The sequence below is a fragment of the Temnothorax longispinosus genome, chromosome 3 (assembly GCF_030848805.1).
Source record: "Temnothorax longispinosus isolate EJ_2023e chromosome 3, Tlon_JGU_v1, whole genome shotgun sequence".
Lineage (NCBI taxonomy): Eukaryota > Metazoa > Arthropoda > Insecta > Hymenoptera > Formicidae > Temnothorax > Temnothorax longispinosus.
In genome coordinates this window covers 23,563,408-23,586,921 of record NC_092360.1, presented here as the reverse complement: position 1 = coordinate 23,586,921, position 23,514 = coordinate 23,563,408, and the positions used below count along the sequence as shown (strand labels likewise).

The window sequence follows — 23,514 nt, the reverse complement described above, 5'->3', positions numbered from 1 at the left end:
AGTGGAGACAACACCCGGAGAACGTTATCGTCAGTAGAATACAGAGCAGGGAGTAGATATCGCGGTAGGGCATGCGACGTATGTTGGATTTCCCTATCGGGTCGTACGTTTGGAGTCATCCCCTGCTTTTCGATGCTCACACTAGCCGCCCTCCCTGCATTTCCTTTGCCGATGCTTTCGCCCCCGCCCTTCTCTAGTCCCCCGAGGGGAGCTGCATCCATTAAACGTACGGGCGCGGGTATGATGCAATGGTGTGCGTGGAATTTGTATGAATGGGGAGAACTTGTGGATTTGCATTGACGAATAGCCATCCGTACCGCGTTGGATACTGTATAAGTGACTGTGTACGAGGATCATCTTTTTTTTTTTCAATTACCATATATAGAATTGCACCATGAATGTTGGTATAATTGTTCGTCGTACTGGATTCTTCTTCATAATTTGTCACTTTATATAAATATAGTAATATCTTGAAAATATTATTGGAAATAAGATAATTAGCTATACTCGATTTAACCCTTTTTTATCTTTACGCGCAACTACTAGTGTTGCATAAAGTAAGAATCATTAGTGATAACAATATGATATCTCGCAAATCGACTTTATATTCTGACATTGCAATGTAACGGGCCCACGCGTTCAACCGTATAGTGCATTCAAGCAACAAGCAGCGGGAGTAAGAAGCGACTGATCGGGACACGGTCACGTAGATAGAGGAGAAAAAAAATATGTCGTCGGTGGCGCGCCGTGCATAATTCAAGCGGATGCGGGGTCGTTAAGGAAAAGTTTCGCCATTACAAGCACGAAATATAAAGCGCGCGCTGGTGAGAGGAAACCGGCGGGGTGGCACGCCGAAGGAACAGGGAGAAAAGGGGGTCTACACGGGAGCTGTCTTCTTTAAATTGTATCGCAAATTGCCCGCCGCCCGCTGTGCTCGAGACACGACGCGAACGAGGCAACCGTTGCCGGCAGTAATGGCCTGTTACGCAACGTCGAGCCCACCGACGACGACTACAGATTCTCACTCGATTCCATCTGACATATGTATTTCCGTCTTACGAAACGAGAGCGGACGTGCATGCGTAAGCCGCGGTTTTTTTTATGTATTTGCTAACCATATCTATATATATATAAAAGGTATCCCTCAGAAATCCTCCAATAAGGGTCGCGACGACTACCGATTTTTCCTTTCTTCCGCGTATACATACATATACATGGAAGAAAGCAGATATGTATAATATTAGCAAATCAGGTGTATGTATATACATACATATGTGTATGTGTTGTGTATGATGTAATATAATTTAAAATAACCCTGTATAAGATAATCAAGAAATATTATTAGTTTAATTTTATTTCTAAGTTATACAAAATATTTTTCTTTACATATATAATATAACATTCGAATATACATTTCTTGTTTATCTCTATAATATAAAGTTTATTTTTTAACTATAATATAGGTAATCGAAAAATACAATATATCCGAATAAATGTTTTATGTAAAGAAAAATATTTTAACTCAGAAATAAAATAAAACAAAAGAAATGTAAACAAAAAGAAACTGATGTGCATCTGCGAGCCATAGCAAATGTATACGCCGGCCGTACTGCCAAATTATTTTTTAAAATTTGCCCTCGCACAGTACAGGATTTAGTAAGTGTAAGAGTATAGAAATACAAAAAATAGCGAATACATTTAAATTCTATAAAATAATATTAAAAATAAAATGAAAGTCTAGATCTCTAGTTTTTCATAAACATTTTTATAATTTATACATGAAACATAAAAACCAATTATTATATCTTCTATCTACACAAAATATGTTGGTGCAGTGTTAATTGACGAGCAAGGCACCGACGCTCGGCGCAGTTTCAAGTAATTATAATTCTCATGAACGATCGATATACGCCCAGTGGTGGCATTAATTATTGTGGTCTAATATTATAACGAGCGGCATGGACCCGCGGCAATATCATTGAACGTTATCGGTAAAAGTTTATCTGAAATTTTTCTATAACCAGGGCATAAATATAATTTGGAATTTAAAGACAATATCGCGTTATTATTTATGTTTTATGCTGCAATTTACGTCTTACGCTATTGTGGTCGTAAATGCATATTATTATACGTAGAACGATGAAGATATAGAGTAAAAAAAATGAGTGAAAAATATCTTTTATTTGTAAAATAATGTAGCTAAAATTATGAGTTCTTATGCAAAGACACCCATTTTTCATTCTTTACCTTTTGCTACCTTTGCATTTTCTTAATGCGTCTAAGTTTCTCTACTTCTAATAAATATCATCATTGTAAGACACATTTTAAATGATTTTAAATCAGTTTAACAATAAGTTATACACTGAGAAAAAAATGTTCTGGATTTTAGTAAATATTAGTTTGCATACAACTGTGACTCTATTTACTAAAATGAAGAAAATTTTTCTTTTTATTAGTATGTGTATTCACTAGGAAAAAAATATACTAATAAAAAGAAAAATTTTCTTTATTTTAATAAATGGAGTCACAGTTGTATGCAAACTAATATTTATTAAAATCCAAAACATTTTTTTCTCAGTGTAAGATTCCTCAAGATAAATGTGTACATCAAGATAATTATATTAATTAAACAATTAGATAATGTAATTCTAATATAATAAATACGATCATATTTTACAAATTATTTTTGTTTGATTTTGTGAGCCTTATTTTTTCAGTATTAAAGAAAAGAGGAATGCGACGGAGATTTTCACGCTTTGCGTGCTTTCTTGCTGTACACGATTCGCCAACATCATCCTTGTCGCGAAATAACGACGACGTCGGGGACGCGCTCAGCCATAATTTCGCCCATAATTTTGCGTTTCGAAATTACGACGTCTCCGCGTCGATCGGTTTTGCGTTTGCGATAGTCACGGTCGCTTGCGAATGGATAGAGTTGTAAAGCCACGACGAAGGGCCGTCGTGGAAGGGCCGCTTAATTTGAAAGCACCTCCGATAACGACGGTCGTCCACCCCCGCGCCGCGCTCTGGCGTCATAGACGTCGAAGCCCATCGCGAGATTGCCGAACATAAACCCTAATCCAGAATTAGAATTTCGCTCTTCCCTAGAGACGATTTTCCCTCTTTCGCGCGCTTCTACGATCTACCACAACTTCAATCATCTTCGTAGCTCCTCTGGTTGTCACTTAATAAGTATATAACTACAACAACTCGTAACATATGTTAAAAATGAACAAGTTTGAAGATTGGCTAATAAAACTGGCTGTTTGCAGAAGATTAGCAGTGACGAACCTAAAAAGTTTCCGTGATTGGTAACATAAGCTATACGAATTTCTATTGACATTGCATGAAAGATAAAAGGTAAAGGAAGTGTTATGTAGAAAATATTGATGAAAAATATTATACAGAAAATTGTGATATTATCGCAGCATTATAAGGAAACTATAAGTGCAAAAAAGCGAATAAAAACGCGAATTAAATTTGCCACTTTTATATAGTAGACAATAATAAAACAAAATATAACTGATAATGAGCTGCTGCAGTAAACGAGCAACGTATCAACACGAAAATCAAGATGGAAATAAACATTCGTCATTCTATGCATTTCACGTTCTTTATGTTTGAGATTATTTATTAAAATTGTGACATTTAACTATAAATCCAACCATAAATTTAAATATAATTTTATTTAATCTAGTTTATTCATTAATTATAAATTAGTTATAATTTTCTTCTTTTCATATACAAAGATAGCCATTGTGTGCTCATCAAAGGTGCGATATTCACGCGCGTAAGTTAAGTGTTGTTACGTTATAAGGAAAAGCTACGCTATGACGCTACTATATTTTCCGTCAAAATAGCGCGTCTACCCGCTATGATGAGTCATATTCGTCTGATATGAGTCCAATTCAGGTCGAGCCTAAGACAACACGACGCTATCTAATGGAGAACACGGTACTGCGGTTGTATGCTAACGTGACTCATCGTGTGTCCACTACTTCGATGCTTCGATCTCGATATCCTTTAGCAAACAGGGGAAGTCTCTTACACGAATAGTCAATAATGGTTGATATTTGTAATAAAAATATTCGGATGAAAGAAAACGCCGATTTAGATTTTTATCATAATTTGAGTGCAGCATATCATGTAAAAGTGCTCAATGCTCATAAAACGTTAAAAATTGCATATATAGAAAAATAATAATTCTGACAATACAAGGCTAAAAATATTTCAATATTTTTATATTCAATATAGGTAGATAAACATCTTAATACTTAAATTTGTATGTTGTACATTTTTTTCAATATTTTATACCAACTAATATGTTTAAATAAATAAATAAAAATTTCATTTACCTCGCATATAATTAATGCATCAAATTTTTAGTAATTTTAGTATGATGTATGACTGTATGAGAAAAAGAATGCTAAAACTCTCTCCCTCTATATTAATAGAGAAGAGAGAGAGAGAGAGAGAGAGAGAGAGAGAGAGAGAGGAGAGAGAGAGAGAGAGAGAGAGAGAGAGAGTTTAGTATTATTTTTCTCATACATCAGACTAATTAATGTCCATCCGCGGTTTGTTCGCAGGCGCAACAATTATTTATTTTATTTTATACCGCCGCATATACGAAGAATATATGAAACAAATAATTTTTGCGCCTGCGAATAAGCCGGACGTTATTTAGTTGGTTTTAATTCCTCTCCTCTTGCGATCCATTCTGCACTTGCTCTTATTATCTCGGCGCAAGATCGTTGAAATTGCACACGCGACTGTTTCACATATCTATATTCTGAACCCATACATCCACGTAATTTATACTTGGCATGCATATTCGCCGCATTTACAATTTTAACGGAGCAATACGTTTATTTTTGACTCGGTAATCGAAAAGGGCATGAAGTTCATGGAGCTAGCGGGTGCAAAATTGCGGGTTTAGGTATTCCTAGTATTTAAATGGCATATAAATATTAGACGATATCGAAAATGCAGCTCTGCTTTTCCGATACTCGATATTAATAACGATTTATCGCCCACGCTAAATTGCACGAAATATATCATTAAATTCCTACAAAACATATATTTTGTTTTATATGTATAAATTAGATAAACTTGGTACATTATTTTCAGAATTTCGTTATATATACTTGATGAAATTCTGATACCATGCAGAAACTAAAACTATTTAGAGTAGAGCAGGTTTCTATCAATGTATATGAAAGTTCTAAAAATAGGTTTTATATTTCAAAGAGGTTGGCAAAAGTAAAATTTAAAATCACGGGATTGACTTTACTCGTCGAATTTAAAACAATAATGAAAATACGCGTAAACTTATCACACTATTTTCATATTTATTTTAGACAGGTACTTATCAAATTATTTGACAAAAAATTTGATGAAAAGCTATTTGACATAATTTAGAACTAACCATCTATTAATAACAGAGGTAACAGGAAAGTCGATACCCAGCACTTTGCAATCGTGAGAGGCGAGATTTATGACCGCTGTTGCCACTTGCCCTCGTTACATCGAACTCCATCTCCGTTTTTCATATATTATCCATTATGCCGCGCTTTAAGTGATCTCCGATAGTTTTTAAAATCAAGTTAAATATTGGCGCTGGCCCGGTTGCAAAATTCAGCAGCTCTCGGTGATTGCTTTCTATCTTATTATTTTTTCCCGTCCTCTATATTCCACTTTTTCTCATCATATATATGGTAAGCAAGAATTAATCATCAAGTTTTTTATCCACAATTTCTTTGGTCAATAAAGATTAATTTTTTATTAAGAAAAATAGATATTTGTCCATACCACTTGCAAAAGAGGAGATAGAAGACAGAAGAAGAGGAAAAAAAAGAAGAAAAAGTCAGAGAAAGAAAAACATAGTGTTGTGATTAACTAAAATCAAAAGAAATTATATAACTGATAAACTTTCCTTAGTATAATTTTATCTTTCAATTATAACTCTTTAACTAGATTTTATATAAATAACATTTTAATTCAAAATTAACATATAATATGTAACATAATATAGACATGTTGATAGATATTATTTCATATCTGTTATATAAAATCACACTTTCGAGTGTATTAAAATTGATTTAACTACTTTAATTTGTAACACAATATTATTACAATACAACAACGACGTATTTAGACCGTTGTTTTCAGTCGCGTAATAAACAGCGATTTCATTGATATGTCTTTTTTTCGTAAAACTAAAGTTATTATTAAAAATAAAATAATCTTAAAAATGAGATTCGACTAAATTGTCTTAAGAAAATCGGTTTTAAATTGGTCAAGGAATGTGTATAAAAAGAGACGGTATTTCCAAGGCACCCTGTATACGTAGGTGAACGCGTATCTCTTGCGCGAGTGCTGCCGGCAGATTACCCGGCGTTGTATCGCCGGTTAATTAGCTTTATGCGTTCAATCTCGCAAGACTCACGCCTCGTAGCCGAGGTAATAACGTGGCATACGCTGGTATGCCGGTACATACGCCGGATTACCGAATGAATGCGCGTCCTTCGTTGAACTTTCCGACGTCCATTCTCGTGGGTGGACTTAATGAATCGGTCTTATTCACGGCGCGACAAGACGGGGGCCAGATCCGTTGAAAAATTACGACATAGTGTACGAAAAGAAATGTACGCAATAAATATATATATATATTTAATAATAGTAAAGTTTTGACCAACGACGTGAGATTCTAACAAATGAATAAGGCAATTTTCGGTTTGGCTGGTTCATCGTAGCCTAACAAAATGAATTTTTATACTTATACTTTCACACTCAAACTGCACATCGATTTAAAAGATTATTCATCAAAAGTTAAATCGATTATCGATTTATAGTATGATGTATTTACTGCGCCAACAAAATTGTGTTTCAAGACTGACAAATAATCAACGCGCAGTTTGAGTGGAAATAAAAAGATGACATATTTTTCTATTAACTTGTTAAATATATTACTCTTATTACTTGTCAAAGTTATTGTAATGGCATCAATAAATTCAACAAGATTGTACTTGCTAGTAAGTATAATTGTTAACACTTTTAACAAGAGAGAAACTTTATTAGAAAGTTTTATGAAATATTCTTTCATTTCTTCAAAACGAGTTTTATTAAAATCCAAAGTAAATATAGATTCTGGGGAGAGGATTTATTAGCGAATTTGTAGCACACTAATTTTACAAGAATTTTTGAATTTGGAAAAAGTATCTTGCAGATTATACTGCTAATGTTGCTTTCACGCAAATTTCGTGCAATATACTTAGAGTGCCTTGGATGTAACCTGCGATGGTTACGTTACACTGTGGAAGAACTCGCGATCGCATTACTCTTGTGGCAAAGCTCGACAAAACAAGGAAATCGAGGAAATTCCGCGACGGTAAGAGCCTCGTGACCTGCGGGTGGTATGGCATTGTCCGCCAGCCGGTTGCCGAACAGGGGCGGAGGACAGTCGCCCCGGGTATCGAATTCAATGCGCATTGTTATCAAAGACGCAAAGATGCGACTCAACTGCATTGTCTCGCGGGATTAGTTACAGCCGGCGACATAATTAATCGTCTGCGCGCGCCACATCGTCCGTGCCCGTTCTTCGCTGGACTCTGTTGCGAGCCAGAGAAAGCTCACGGATAGCAAACGGGAGGAAGGTGAGAGGTAGAAATACTATATTTTGTATCGGAAAACATCACCGTTTCCTGGTTACACGGGATTTGGTTATCGTCGTATATCGAGCTCGTGGAAAATGGAATTCTCGAGGTGCGCTGTCGTCGATCGAGGTCTCTACTGCATTTATCAAAAGAATGAATTTGCACAAGGAGCCGCTCAATTTACAGGGAGAATAACGGACGGGAAAATAAAATTTTTCCACAGCTTTGAATGTCATTTCGATTCAATGAATCGGCGCAGCGATGCCGGTCGTTGCCTTCGATTCTGTATGACCTGAGTCTCGGTCACAGTAATTGTTTACTACCTATTCTTTTTTACAATTATGTATCACTATATAATTTATAAATATAATGATGCTACTTGACTGTCGCAAAAAGTCTAATATCAATGAATAAAAGAATATAGTAAAATTATTGGCTAACTTAATCGGAACTCTGTTTATAAATCATGAAATCGTGAAATTCCATTATTAATCGAGAAATTGCAATTTTTCAATGATCAAATAATACAGCGAGACGATCTAAAAATCTTGATAGGAGGTCGCAACGAGATCGCAGTTTAGATCGTTTTACTCGGCTAACAATTTCCTGGGATCGATATGTCAATAGATTCACAAGAGGAATTTCTATCTCCGATAAGATTAAAGCGGGTATTTACTTGGGTTATTCGGATAGAATGTAATAAAAATAAAAGGAAAAGTGTGAAAAAGATATTATTTTCCGCAGAAACTTCTTTTTCTTATTTATTATTTAGATTATTATAATTATTTTAAAGTATTAGAATGTAAGAATGCTTAAATTTGTAAATCATTTAAGAGACAAATATCGTGAGATGAAAGAAAGAGTTTCATTATAAATTTTAAAAATATAAAATTTTGGAAAGTCTGCGTTGTAAAAAAAATTCTTAAAAATTATTATAAAAATCACGATTGAGGATTCTTCAACAAAAATATCAAACTATTAGACGAGAATAAGAGGCAGGCAAACTGGAGACGATAAACACACAAAATGCAAAAAGTGAGAGGCTAGCGTCATATTGGACGCAACCCCGCGATCGTCGATGCCGGAGGAAAGTCAAGCAAATAGCTACAAATGGAATTAACGACGGCATACGAGACACGCTTCATCGAACCCCTGATTTCCCAACGGAGCAAAAATGCCATTTAGGCAGGATGTTACAGAAACCTGTGAAACGAAGCCGAGATGCAAAATACAAGGGCCTGCGTTTTCTCACCATTCTCTCATTCCAGTCTTTGAATAATAAACAATATTATTTTTGCACAGCAAATAATTTGACTCATTTATTTAACATATAAAATGTGGTAAAAGAACATTTCTTTATTAAAGTTATATTAATTAAGTCTGATTACCGATTTTAATAACTACTAATGTTTTTAACAACAATTGTTTTTTAGAGAAAGATAAAAAAAGAAAAATTAAAAATATTTATTCATATAGGTTCGTGCTTATTTTTCTATAAATATAACTTATTCGAAGAAAGAAACATACAAGCTACCGAGATGTCCTCTTCTCTAAAAAGCGTAAAAACTTTTAACTGATGAAAGCAAAGCTATAGAGCTCGTATTACGGTAGGTGTGTATCTTTATCCGCGATCTAGGCTGCATCGAACTTGTTCCATTTCTCTGAAAAAGTCTCTAAGTTCGATGAACGTGTCGCCTTTAACTCTACTCCGTTCGCTACGAAACAAGTAAACTTTTCCTAAGATGGGAAAACGAAATCTCATTGAGATTATCTGTTTCCTGTAGAGAATAGTAAGTGTCCATCTGATATTGCAATATTATGCTATTGTGATATTTTTAAAAATGTTTCTCACCTTGTTGAATTAAACCACTCCTAAATACCACTACTAAATAATACTAATATATATATATATAGTCCGTTTAAACTCTTGATTTAATAATGTAGCATGAATAGAGACTATTTCCCGACTGTATTCTATCTGCTACTCCACGTTTCTTCGACTTACACATAAAACGCTTTCGAATTTGTCATTGTAGGGTGGAAGTGGAATTATAGCCATTACATTCATGCGTATAAAACGCGCCCCATTTTGTGCATTTCGGAGCTACCCCATTATTCTCTCTCGTTAGTATAAGAATTATTTGATCATGTATAGGTATTGGTAACGTCATTACTTGAAAAGCGATCAATTTATCACGTTAGCGAATTTATATTCCCACGTTCTCAACTCACATCTTTTGCAATTGTAATTCTAATGGGATTTCATTCTTGACGAAGACGATACATTAGAGGGTGAATTTGAAAACTACAGAGAAGCACGAGTTTCGTTAGGGATTCACGGGGAGTTTTCATTTGTCTATAAACATCAATCCATAAACGTTATAACACGTTATTCTGCAAGACTTTCCTACGAATAGGATCATATCGATATACATATAACTATATAACTATAAAAAACATGAGTATTAGATCGTCTATACCTCTTAGAAGCGGCTTTTCTCCGGCATTTTCGATCGTTGCGCATAGTGCTTCTGTCTAGAGTCTGTCGGTCAACGGGGAAAAATACATCGCGCGCGTCACATGGTCGAATTTATGCGCTCAGGTAGCCATAGACCGTTCATTTTCCGGTAACGTCTCTGTTTTATGACGTTCTTTGCATCCTGCCCTGGTTCGCGCAAAAACCATAAACATGGCATGCCATGGCACTACATAAATATCGGACAGCCCGGCCGTGGACATTCACTTTGCCGCGAAAGCAACGACCATTTTATGCGCCCGCTCGTGAGTTCTCCATCCAACCCCCATAGCGAAATATTCACTCCCATGTTCAACTTCTACACGCTTTTGACGTCTTTCCCCATCGACTATCCATTATTCCACGGGGTTAGCGAATCGGTATTATGTTCCTAAATAAAATGCCGTAAATACATTATTATTTCTTAAAACCTCAAATTCTTCAAAAAAAAATGCGCTTTCTTATAAAGTCAATTTTCCTATTATATAGTTTATAATTTCTAATAGCATCTATTAACGCTGTATTTTTTTTTTTTTTTTTTTCGAAAAATTATTCAAATTAATGTAGAAGTTATTTAAATTTCCATAATTAATTCAGTTTGTTAATAGTTTTAACTCTCAGCTACAATTTATTATTCTACATATCGTGTTTAATTAATTAAAAATTGCCTCATTTTACAAAACTATTAAACAGTACTTCCCGAGGTACTTCCTTTTTTTAATATGGAGAGATTACATTTCTTACACCAGTTTAGAGAATTAAATAAAATAATGTCTTGAAGAATTTTAGTTATTAGAAGGTAATGAAGAAAATTCCAGTTTTTAATTTCTACGTGAGATTCGCAAAGACAAAATATTTTATCGGTGAACCAGCGTGAGACCAAGAAGAGCAAAGAGCTTGTTGCGTCCTTGCAAAATACCGCAACCTGATCCGCTTCCTCCCCTTACACACTGCGGTACTTTAAACTCGCCTAACAAGAGAGCGAGAGTGCTTTACAGGGTGCGAGATAACTACCGTTGAGAATAACAACTGCGATCCCGTAAGACACGTGAACAGCTATAAAGATATAATAAGGAACTATACTAGCACTTGTCTTAATGATACTGCGCCGAATCACGTGGAGAAGTTGCGTGCCCACCGCATCTTTCCGGCAAGTTAAGCGATAAAAACTACCTAACTTAGATAACGACGTTTCGTACTTTCAAGTTTTAATGCTTATATTACATGGGAAACAATTTTTCGTAACGTAATACATAGCTTCTATCTTATTAAAAATTCTCAAGTTGTAATATTTAAAACCGTAAATGCATTCAGAAATTGTATTGTAATTAGCTTTATATGTTCTGAAATAACGTGCAGCTTATATTGGATTCTTTATAGTGCATCACAATTTAACTATTTTGTGAATCACAGAAACTAATATAACATGACAGAGTACATTGTATAGTGTACTGACATTGTCACATCATATTAATAAGTATTTAGTAATAATTATTTAAATATAGTTGCAATAAATTTATGTACGGAATAGTCATAGAAACGCAGCATTAAAACAAAGTTACGTGAAAGTTATAAATAAACTCGTTCTATTTTCGTTCCATTAAATAAATGCTTAGATTTTTGTCATTACCTTTCACTTCTTTTTCAATTTCGTGTAATCAATAGAATTAATTTCTGTTTAATTTTACAATATTAATCACAAGTATATTTAATAAAAGATTAATAAATGCTTATTAAAATTTATACAATGTTTTGTACAAATTGTTTTGTAACTATTGTTGCATAAGGATTATTTCCTGAAGCAATGGTAAAACTACGCTCTCGTGAGCTGTGGTTAAATCCACTAGAAAGAATGACAAGGAAAATCTGACGATTCGGCGAGGCAGTTTCGCATGATGAATCATTGCGGCCGAAATCACTACACCATCTCGAGGAGCGTGGCACATAGGGTGACCCGTGTAAGAGCTCACCGCATTAGGTGATTGCTTAACCCTGCCCACGTCCGAGACAAGCGGTAGCTTCGCGATGGGGAAAAGAATACGACGTTCGCGGCCTTGCAAGTTTTATAGGGAGCGGAATCTCTGTGGCTCTTCTTCTCCTCGTACAGACTCCACCGCCATTCCCGTTTCGTCCTATCACCACTCCTCTCGCCACCGCGAAGCATTCCCTGCGTTATACGGTCGCGGAGGATAGTTGAAAAGTTAAACACAGATTGGAAATTGGTATTTCTTACTCTTCATGATGAAGTTAACGTAGCACGAAACTTTCACAATTCGCCCTGATGCCCTGGGGTGCGCGAATTCCGCCCTGCTCGTGAAACGAATTCAGATCCAAGATCGACCGTGACGCGACAGCAAAATATCGCGCGGAAGAATGTAGATATATATTCGCGATTATTTATTAAATATTTGCTTAAGCAGTCTTAGATCTTTTGTAATGTAGAGTAATCATCATCTTATATTGTGCAGATTTAAAAAAAGTATGAATTAACATACAAGATTTCATGTGCATGGTACTTCCAAATTATACATATAAAGGCAAGTAATATTATACAGTAAAGTACGTACCTTAAAATTACATAACAAACGTTTCGTTCATAAGTTTAGGCTTTAGTGTGAAAAATAATAAAATGCAGTTACAATAATTTAGTTAGATGACTATTGCACTATTGATCAATTGCATTGAGAAAAACATTAGTTTATTTATAGTAAGTCTAATAATTGTTAGAAAGACTGTTCGTGACTGTTCTTTTATAATATCTCATTTCTCTCATATATACATGTTATTTACGTTTGTAATATAATTTTATAAAGCCATTGCTAACTCACCGACCGATGCGCAACAGCGGAGTTGTAACCCTGCGCTGATCTGTAACGTACAAATATTTTTACATTATAGCAGCGTTCAAGAGATAATCAATACTTCATGTAAATCATTATTTCGCGCCCGTTAAATTTTCAAAATACCATTTTGACAAATATCTAATTTCAAAATGCTGATGCAAGAAATCGCCGACGCCACAAGCGGCTGCATCTTTCCTCATTAACTCGTTCGCGAATATTAATCCGAAAAATCGTGCAACATTACGACCGTGCGAATAAGAGAGAGAGACGCGACGTTCGCGACGTAATATCTCTCGTCGCGTATGCCGGAGTTCGAACTCCGAAATTGCGAAATTGCGCCGTAGTTAAATCTCGAACGAGTAATGAATATCACGTAATGGCGAATCAAGTCGTGCTCGAGAAAGTGACGGCTTGGAAGTGGAGTTCGGAGTACGCCACAGGGCTGACGGGACAGCGAAATAATAAATAAATAAGAATTACTCACCCCACGGTTGTGCCGCTGTCGCCCGATGCCTCCCAGGCCACCTCCTCCTCTCCTCGATCCTCCGCTGATCCGTCGTCGCATCTTCGTCGACGCACTCACTCACGACGCGGTGACGCGAAACGTTCACGCGCAAAAATTGACGATACCGTCGCTTATGATCGCGCGATACTTTCGACACTTTGCACGGCACTATCGGTATTAATCTCATGACGCGGCGCATACTTGGATACATGGCGACGGAAAAATTACAAACGAAGCTACGATGATACGATCCGTCGATCCGCTCGACGTCCCTCGTCCGTGTCCGTGACGCAGCCCGCGCCCCGCAAGGTAGACGCTAAGATGGCGGAGAGAATTTCGCGCGTAAATCGCGCAGCCAACTTCACTCGCTACGGGCAACCGTCGCCGTCGCGAGGACGCTACACTTGCTGCCAGTGAGGCGATTTTGATTAACGGCAATTAAATCGACTTATGAACACTGCCTATCCATCCCCCACAACCGCCAAATAAAAACACGATTAAATACGGTTACACGTACGACGTTAACAGAGACTGTGATCGCCAATTATAATAAACACATCGCGACGTTACTCGATTTAGGCGTTATCGATCCGCTCGTATACTTCATCCGAAACGGCGTTCCGAAAACGACAAGCCGTGCAACACGACACCAACGCGAGAGTCGCGAGATGGGAATCAAGTTGACGATTGAGAGAAACGCGAGACCAATCATCCGAAAGAATGTACGAATGCGATAGGCTGATATTTCATGTGTCGTACGAGCTTTGTCGGGCTTATCGATTGGCTAGAGATCGATAAGAGAGGATTTCTCTAGAAACTCGAGAACTTCTCTGTCCCGCAGCCAATTAATATGCTCAAAAACATTGTCGTACGATACACGAAATATCAGCCATATACCTCGGTATCCGTATAAACTCCGCGAAGCACACGTGTGTAATGAACATTCGATCACAGTTTTCCATCTCAACCGCTGCGTATCAGCGTTCCGAATTATTGTATTCCGAAAATAAGATGATAATAGAACGGGATCGCCGCGTCGCGGAACGGGAGCGCGAGCGCCACGAAAGCATGAGCAGTGATGAGCAGTGGGACTGGAATGCGAGGGAAAGTAACTGCGTACGGTGCGCGATCGCGGTCGGTATGCGTAGTCACCTACCCCCACTCTACCCCCACTATTAATGCGTGGGCAGCCGCGGGAGCCGAATCGTAACGCGGAAAATAATATACCGGGTCGTCCGTTGAGATTTGAGATTACGGAAAACTGTGAATTATATCAAATGTTCATTTAATACATGTGCTTCGCGGAATTACATTACGGATTTCCCGTTGTATATCGCACTCGATAATACTGACTTTCGATTACATTTTCTTTCGGATGATCGGTCTCGCTTCTCTCAACCGTGTCGTGTCGCGCGGCTTCATAATAAAACCGCCGTCGTTTTTCGGAACACCGTTTCGGATGAAGAATACGAGCGAATATAATTTTACTGTGCGCGACTCGTGTGGTTCGTGATTCGTGGAGCGATTTTTTTACGAAATCAAAGAGATGAAATTTATCTCTTTCAAAAAACCGCTCCGCTGGCGAATCGCGAACCACAAATCGCACATAGTCTAAAGCCCCTTGCACAATGCCAGGCAACAGGCAATAGGAACAGGAAATAACAAAAAAATCGTTAATTACACTGAGAAAGAAAAGTTTTTAACTTGACTAAAATTTTCAACTAATTATTATTTTTTTAATTAAAATATTTATGTATTTAAATATTAAATACGACATATTAATCCAACATGTCGTAATTTGACTCAAATACTTAAATATTTCAATTTAAAAAATAATAATTAGTTGAAAATTTTAGTCAAGTTAACATTTTTTTCTCAGTGTACAACCTAAAAAATTCGAATGCTATGATTGGTTGGCAACAGGCAATATAGGCACAGAATTTCCAACGTGACGGAAACTCTGTGTCTATTGCCTGTGTCACTGTTTATTTTGCATTTATGATTTCTGATTTCTATTCCCTGTTCCTATTGCCTAGCATTGTGCAAAGGGCTTGACGCCAGCTTGGGCTATCGCACATAAAATTGCATAAGCATAGCATAAAACCGCTGGACCAATGAGCGTCTTATGAAAATCAATATGACGACTTTATGCCGGATGCTCATTGGTGCAGACGGTCATATGCTATGTGCATGTGCAGCTATGTCATTTCGTGTGCGATGGCCTTAAATCGGAGTAACGTCGCGACGGTCGCGCGACGTGTTTAGTGTTTATTATAATTGGCGATCACAGATCACAGTCTCCGTTAACGTCGTACGTTTCCCATATTTCGTTTGTGTTTTGATATTTGACGATCCTCGTGGAGGATAGATAGACAGTGTTCATAAATCGATCGACGATTCAATCGCCGTTAACCAAATCGTTTCACAAACAGCAAGCGTAGCGTCCTCGCGACAGTTGCTCTGGCGAGTGAAGTTGGCCGCGGGATGTACGAAATTCTCTCCCGCCTCTCTCCGCTACGTTAGCGTCTACCTGCGGGGCGTCAAGCGGATCGTATTATCGGTATTATCGTACAGCTTCGTTCGTAATTCTTCCGTCGCCGTGTAACTGCTTGAGATAAAGTATGCGCCGCGTCGCGAGATTAACACCGGGAGTGCCGTGCAATTAAGTGTCGAAAGTGTCGCGCGGTCATAAACGACGGTATCATCAATTTTTACGCGTGAACGTTTCGCGTCACCGCGTCGTGGAGTGAAGTGCGTCGACGGAGATGCGACGACGGATCCAGCGGAGGCTCGAGGAGAGGAGCAGGTGGCCTAGGAGGCATCGGGCGACAGCGGAGCAACCGTGAGGTGAGTAATTCTTATTTGTTTAATATTTTGCTGGCCCGTCAGTCCTGTGGCGGATTCCGTCACTTTTTCGAGCGCGCTTGATTAGCCCATTACGTGTGTGATACTCCATTACTCGTTCGAGATTTAACTCCGGCGCAATTTCGCAATTTCGGAGTTCGATCTCTGACATGTGCGACAAGAGATGAATTACGTCGCGAATATCACGTCTCTATCTTATTCGCACGGTTGTAATATTGCACGATTTTTCATGAATTAATAATCGCGAACGAGTCGATGAGGAAAGATGCAGCCGCTTGCGACGTCGGCGGCCGCGATTTCTTGCATTAGCATTTTGAAATCGGATATTTGTTAAAATGGTATTTTAAAAATTTGACGGGCGCGAAATAATGATTTACTTGAAGTATTGATTATCTCTTGTGAACGCTGCTTTAATTTAAAAATATTTATATGTTACAGATCGACGCAGGGTTACGACCAGTTACAACTCCGCTGTTGCGCATCGGCTGGTGAGTTATTTTTTTATTTACATGTCGAGGCAATGGATTTATAAAATATAAAAGTATATTACAAATAAACTAATGTATTATAATGTATTATAATCTATTGCCTCTATTGAAATGAGTAGACTCTCTCTCTAGAGTCTAGAAAATATTTTATAATTTATAATCCTTTGCCGAATTTTCATTACACAGGGTTACACAGAAAAATAATCATTCTCTACAGCCAAGAAAGGCACTTACTTATTTTTATTTACTTCTTTTAAGTTAGTTTTCTTACAATCAAGAATATTATTTTTTAGTAATATAGTTTTCAAATATCTTGACACAAGTCAAGCATATTGTTTTGAGTAAATGTAATTCTTACAATGACTTTATGGTAGATTTGCGGATACATTACCTTATAAGATGTATCCTGCAAATCTACTATAAAGTCATTGTAAGAATTACATTTACTCGAAATAATATTCTTGACTTGTGTCAAGATATTTGGAAAGTATTAGTAAAAAAATATTCTTGATGGTAAGAAAACTTACTTAAAAGAAGTAAAATAAAATAAGTAAGTGCTTTTCTTGGCTGTAGAGAATTATTATTTTTCTGTGTGTACGCGCACTGTGTACTGCATGGGACGCTAAATCTAACAATAAGACCGAAAAGTGTGTTATGTGGTTGTATTTTCAAGAGATGTACCTTACTGTACAATGTTACGGTCGCTTCACCATCAGCCCTTACTTGCCTTTATATGTTTATCTTCATTTTTATCAAATTGATTGTATATCTGTATTTATTTTTTGATTAAACTTCTGAATTAATTATTTAAGAGCTATTACCGAATTGGAGAAAGATTTAGCTAAATTTCTAAGAAATTCATTATTAAGTAATCTGTATATGAAAGAGTAGATATAAAAAATATAAAAAAGTATAAATTATACAAGATTTGTGATATTTCTAAATTAATTATTAAAAAAATATTACCGAATATAGAAAAGATTTTACTGAATTTTTCTAGGAAATTAATTAGTAAGTAATCTGTATAATTTTTTTTATAATTAAGACACCCTGTGTGTGTGCCATGGGTACCATGCTATCTAATTATAACTAATCTCGCATTCTTTTTCAATTTCTTTAAAATTTCATTAAAAATTCCTACGCGTTCTCCCCATTAAACATTCCTTATACTTTCATTATTATTTCATTACTTTCTTTATTTAGTTAATTTATTATAATTAATATAATTAATATAATTAATTTCTGTTTAATTTTACGATATTAATTACAAGTGTATTTGACATAATGTTAACATCCTTATTAGTAAAATTTGCATAAAACTATTAGCGTAACGTAAATCTGTTGTCGTAACGTCGTAACTGTTATAATAACGTTTGTCATTAAATAATTATATTATACAAATATATATTTTCAAATCATTGAAACAAATATGAAATAACTTCAAATTGATGTTTTTGCGAGAATTGCGAAAATGTTATTGTTTCATAAGTTCATTAAATTTCCATAATCAATTTTGGCGCTCGTCGGGAGTTCTTCCGTGATGGATATAAGTCGATTACCAGCGACTTCCAATTAGCTGCGGCTTATGTTTGTCCAAGTTGGATACATACATTCGTAAAATATACACCCTTTTATATGCTGCAAGAACACGCTATCGAAGACGCTATTCTTAAACGTCTGCCTATAAAGGCTGTATCTAGGCCCGATCTACCGTAATAATCGTTAGCACGTTAATTGGCGCCGAGTGAGAGGGGCGATAATGACAATAAACTCGGGCGATTGCGTTAAACGAAGTCGAGCGAGAATCGCTGAAAAGCGCCCTACGGGATGCTACTGTCGTGCGTCTGCCTGACGGCAGGGCGCGAGCTGCCAGTAGCTCGACATTTACATACAAATAAGCTGGGCTGTTGATATTCCAGCCGAGTTTATCTACCGACTCGAACTATATCGCCAGCGACGGTAATCGGCCGCTAACATGACGCTACAATCGTTCGTTGAGATTATTGTTGTTCATTGTCATTATTAACGGGAATAACTATAAATCGTTCATAATTAAAATCGGGTTTTTCACGGTATATAATCCCGGCGATATTTGTACAGATTTAACGACGGTAAACCTTCTCCGAAGTAACAAGATAGAGCGCAGCTCAGCCAATTGTCTCGTAATATCCGAGTAAAAAGAAGATAACGATTATAGGATCGGTCAAAGGCTAAAGAAGAGACTGGCCTTTTACGACGCGACGTGTCGATCGTAAGGATAGAATGTCCGTCTTCTCTTTCTGAGGAACTTTAATTCAATAATTATTTCTGGAGATAATAACCTCCCATAGGAACGAAACGTAAAAAGAGTTATTTCTTAATTCTTTGTACTTCTATAATAAAGTAAATTGATGGACATAGTTAGTAAAGACAAACTAATTTATTTTATCTTTTTAATCTTATTTTGCACAGTACACACAACATGTCAGATTATATTTTTGAGAATCACTATAAAACAATACGCAAACAAGAATAAAATTGCTATGTTATACAGGGCTAAAAGTGTTAAATTAAAAATGGAATATTTAACAGGTAGCCATTTTTCAAGATTATTCCTGAACGCGAAGCTTTAATCCGATGACCCAGTAAGCACCATTATCTCCTTTTTGAATTAGCTTTTTTATTCTGCGCTTTTAAGCTACAGCGATACCGTCAATTTTAATTGTTGGCAGTTAAAGAAGAAAAAGCGGAGAGAATTTATTATAGTCTCTAATGCGTTGAGTAACTCACACAGAAAATAAATAGTTGATCGTATATTGTTATTTATTCTAGCAGAAGCAAAACGTCATTGATAGAAGCACAAAATGCATTCGTGTGAATGAGCAAACGATTAGGTATAATCAAATGCTCGACAATTTTCCTAGAGGGTACCGATAAAAACCGATTATACATATATGTATAACTCGACATTGGACCGTTTAACCCGTTGAACGCGCTTCTCAGTCGCTCGCGTTATCCGATTTCAGATTAATACTAGCGTACCACTGATTTCAATCGGTGCGCCGCGTTTCCTTAATTAAAGCCACGGGCATTCGCGCGCCATGTATACCTACACGCGCGTTCGGGCCACGTGCTAATCATCAACGGGATGCCATCGCGTCATCAGGATACGGCGATGCCGCGTATTCGTGGCGTCGCGTCGGCCATCGGTCGGGTCGGTCACGTATCCGCCAAAGGAATTCGATTCTCACCGGTATCATTAAGTGATTCGAGTCGTCGCGAAATGGCCCGTGATCGGAGAGAGATCTCGTCGGCCCCCCCTTTTTTTTATTCGCGATTGCCCATCGACGTGGTCCCGGATAGACGGCGAGTACGACGAGACGCGACGTCCTTTCAATTTTACGTAATTTCCTGAAGGTTCGGAGTCCCGACCCGATTTAATAGGAGTTCCGTTCATCAAACGAGCAACAGGAACACTGGTTTTCCCCGGAGGTTGTCTGTACTTTGTCCCTTCTTGTCGCAAAGTACGGTTTAAGTAACTTGAATTCGTTTGAATCACGGTCAACGAACGACCACTACTCTGTCATGTCGCTGCCATTTTATATTCCACTAGAGAGATAAAAGCACTGCAGCTTTTGTTTGAGATATTTAGAGGCAATTGCGGAAAATACAGTCGCACGTAAAATTATTCGTTCCGTTTATATCTTGCTCTTGGATACGCATCTAATCTCTTAAATGTGTTACCACATAAAGAATAGAATTAAAAGAAAAAGAGAAAGAGAAGAAGGAAAAGAAAACTGCTTCAAATTATAACGATAAATATATGTAATTAATATTCGTACCATTAAACATATACCTATAATTATATGTTTTAATAAGATGGATACATAGAAATACGAAAAACTATATTTATAATAAAATAATTTGTATAATTAAAAAGTATAAAGTTTAATTATTTATTAACTACGAGTATCATTAGTTAATAAAAATATATATTAACATATGATATTTATGACGCAACAATTAAATAATTATTTCTTGCAATATAGATGCGAACGTTATTACATCTATTACAACGTTTATATACATCCCAAAATTGCATCTATAAGTTTAAAACAAAAAATGATAATTTAATTTAAGATAGAAGAATATATAAAATGTAATTAAAAATGGATAATTTATTTCCCCTTTTAATGTACAATAAATGTATCGTATTGCTAGTTTTCAGGTCAATTTAGTGAGAACACTTTATCGAGTCGATGCTTTTTCCGCAAATGTGTCGCTACGAGCGACACAAAAAGGCAGGTTAAGGTAGGAAGGAGGACTTTAGCGTTCTTTTTCCTACACCTGTCCTATCGATACCGATCGCGGAAACAAGGAAGGGAGCGGCCAGGAACGAGGCGGGGAAGTGGATAGGAAATTGATATCGAACAGACGCCCGACGGCTCGTAGTGCTCAGCAAGTTTGTTCGTAAATCACGATACATCCACCTCGCTCTCTACCCGCCTCGGGCGAAACCAGCCCCATCCGCTTCGACCCCCTCGCCCGCGCCGGTCCGCTTTCACACCGTTCCGTAGCCTCGAGCCGATCCGCTTCGCTCCCTTATCCCGCGCTAGAAACTGACGCTAAAAACGACCAGGCGCGGAGAGCTAAGCCGCTTCAGACTCAGCCAACTTTCGTTTTACTCGTGAATTTTAATGACTGCGGTCTGCTCGCGCGTTATCCGCGAAGCTGGTTATCTCCCGTGCGCTTTTTCCGAAAAAGCAGCGCGATGAAGAGCGATAGACCGTTACACTCGACGAGAAATTCCAGAAATATGTACACTAGTAAAAAAATTATAAGGCAAGAGTGAACATTTCGGTGATAGACTATTATTTTTAAGTTATGCAAGAGATGCGCCGTAAAATGTTGAAAGCTCGGTTGAAACGTTCAGCAAAGAATACATCTAAATCGCGTTTCTTATACATATAATATAACGTATTTTCACGTAAAATAAACCTTAGGAAAATATTATTCTACGTTTTCAATTTCAAGAAAGCAATTACATATTAAAGAAAGTAAAATTCTTAAAATATTTTATACTTCTTAAATCGAGTGAAATAGCGTAATCTCCCAATATTAATCGCGTCCAAAATAAATCCGGAAAAAAGTCGGCGGGATAAAAACTTTCTAATTAAGACAATTTTGCTAGTTAGCCGTTAACTATACCCGAGAGACAGTTTACTAAACCTTTTGGAAGCTTGACCACCTGGATAAGTTCCAGAGGAAACCACGAGGATGGGCCGACTAGAGGATACGCTGGAGGGTGGCACGGGGGTGGGTCGTAAATCGGCGAGAGGGTCCTGCGCTTTCACGGGGCTCTTACAGATATTATAGGTCGCGGAAAGTTTCGCGCGTAAAAATATCGCGGATTTATGAGGAAACTTGCCGGATTTTCTTCGTTGCCGTGGTAATTGTCGAAGATGTATCGCTGCCCAGTGAATTTTATCTGCTGGCAGGTTGAACGGTGCTGCTTACTGCCAGCCACTATTTCACCCCTGGGGCTCGAGATTCCTCCACGTGCACCGCGCGTATGTATGTGTGTAACGTGTTACACAGGGTGTCCCATATCTGTCGTGACATTCTCGGTCTCTCTTAAACGTTCTGATTAAGCTTGGATAAATCTTTTCTTAGTTTAGAAAGAATGTCGATCAATTCTTATCTATTTTCGAATTTTTCAACTGAACTCTAACATTAAAGATCTTGATAAATCAAGCCCAAGCTTTAAAATTTTATTGAAGTAAGACACTTTGGAATTTTATTAACCCAGGATGTCTTTCATTTTGCTTATTTGCAACTGCGTTTTATTACGTTTTATTTAAAAAACACTATTTCTCTCCCTCTCTCTCTCTCTCTCTCTCTCTCTCTTAAATTGATCACAGTTTGTAGGGAAAAGTTGGCAAGTTAGATATTGAACACCCTATACAACATTGACGGCTATCCTCGATCGGTCGTAACAGGAAATTGCTTCGCCGCCTGCGGCGTTCCCGCGCTTAAGTACACGCACGCATGCACGTACACACATTTTTCTTACTAGTATTGTCGACCGTACTGCGACCGAGATGATAAACGAAGGTAATTCGACAATGATTTGACGAACGCGCAATTTTGCACAGCGCTTCCGGCGCGATGGGCTTCTTTTATCGTCAATATAGACTTTACGTAATTTCTTCTTTAAAGAGCTCCATTTATAGAAAATTAATAACTAATAGAAATTAAGTTCTCTTATATTTATCTGATTTCTTTTGAAAATAGATAATAACGAGGTGCTTTTATAATAATATGATTTACGTTATAACAGAATGGATGAATTATAGATAAATATTTTAAATATTTTCTTGTTATATATACAGAGTGTCTGATAATTTCCTCTCATGGGTAGATAAAGCAAATTAAACTGAACAGGAAACTCCTGTACCGTTTTGCGAATTTCGCAATAAATAATGACAAATTAATAAGGATCTGCGAATTAATGCGTGTCAGAGATTCGGCAAGAAGAGACAAACAGACAGCCTATATATAGCATTTACGGTAGCTACGCGCGCGGCGAGGCATTGAGAGGAGCGGTTTGTAAACAACAACTATGCATGCATGAGCGACACGCGTGACGCTGAACCTCCGCGAACGT

At 37.1% G+C, this 23,514-nt stretch overlaps 1 protein-coding gene across 23 annotated transcripts in view; it reads right to left on the bottom strand.

The window, feature by feature from the left end:
• The window catches only part of LOC139810542 (CUGBP Elav-like family member 1-A), a 497,386-nt gene that overhangs the window by 167,780 nt on the left and 306,092 nt on the right, over positions 1-23,514 (bottom strand). For 15 of the 23 annotated variants that reach the window (XR_011731420.1, XM_071774172.1, XM_071774173.1 and 12 more), the window contains exons 1-2: positions 13,495-13,741; positions 12,996-13,035 (exon numbers count right to left, since the gene is read on the bottom strand). The exons of 3 other annotated variants lie outside the window; for them this stretch is intronic. Coding sequence is in view for 17 of the 20 variants with exons in the window: in XM_071774172.1 (XP_071630273.1) it covers positions 12,996-13,035; positions 13,495-13,726 (272 nt within the window). In the remaining 3 variants the exon portion in view is untranslated. Of the gene's footprint in view, positions 1-12,995; positions 13,036-13,494; positions 13,742-23,514 lie in introns of those variants that run through there. 5 more of the 23 variants (XM_071774183.1, XM_071774182.1, XM_071774184.1 and 2 more) reach the window with 3 other exon arrangements.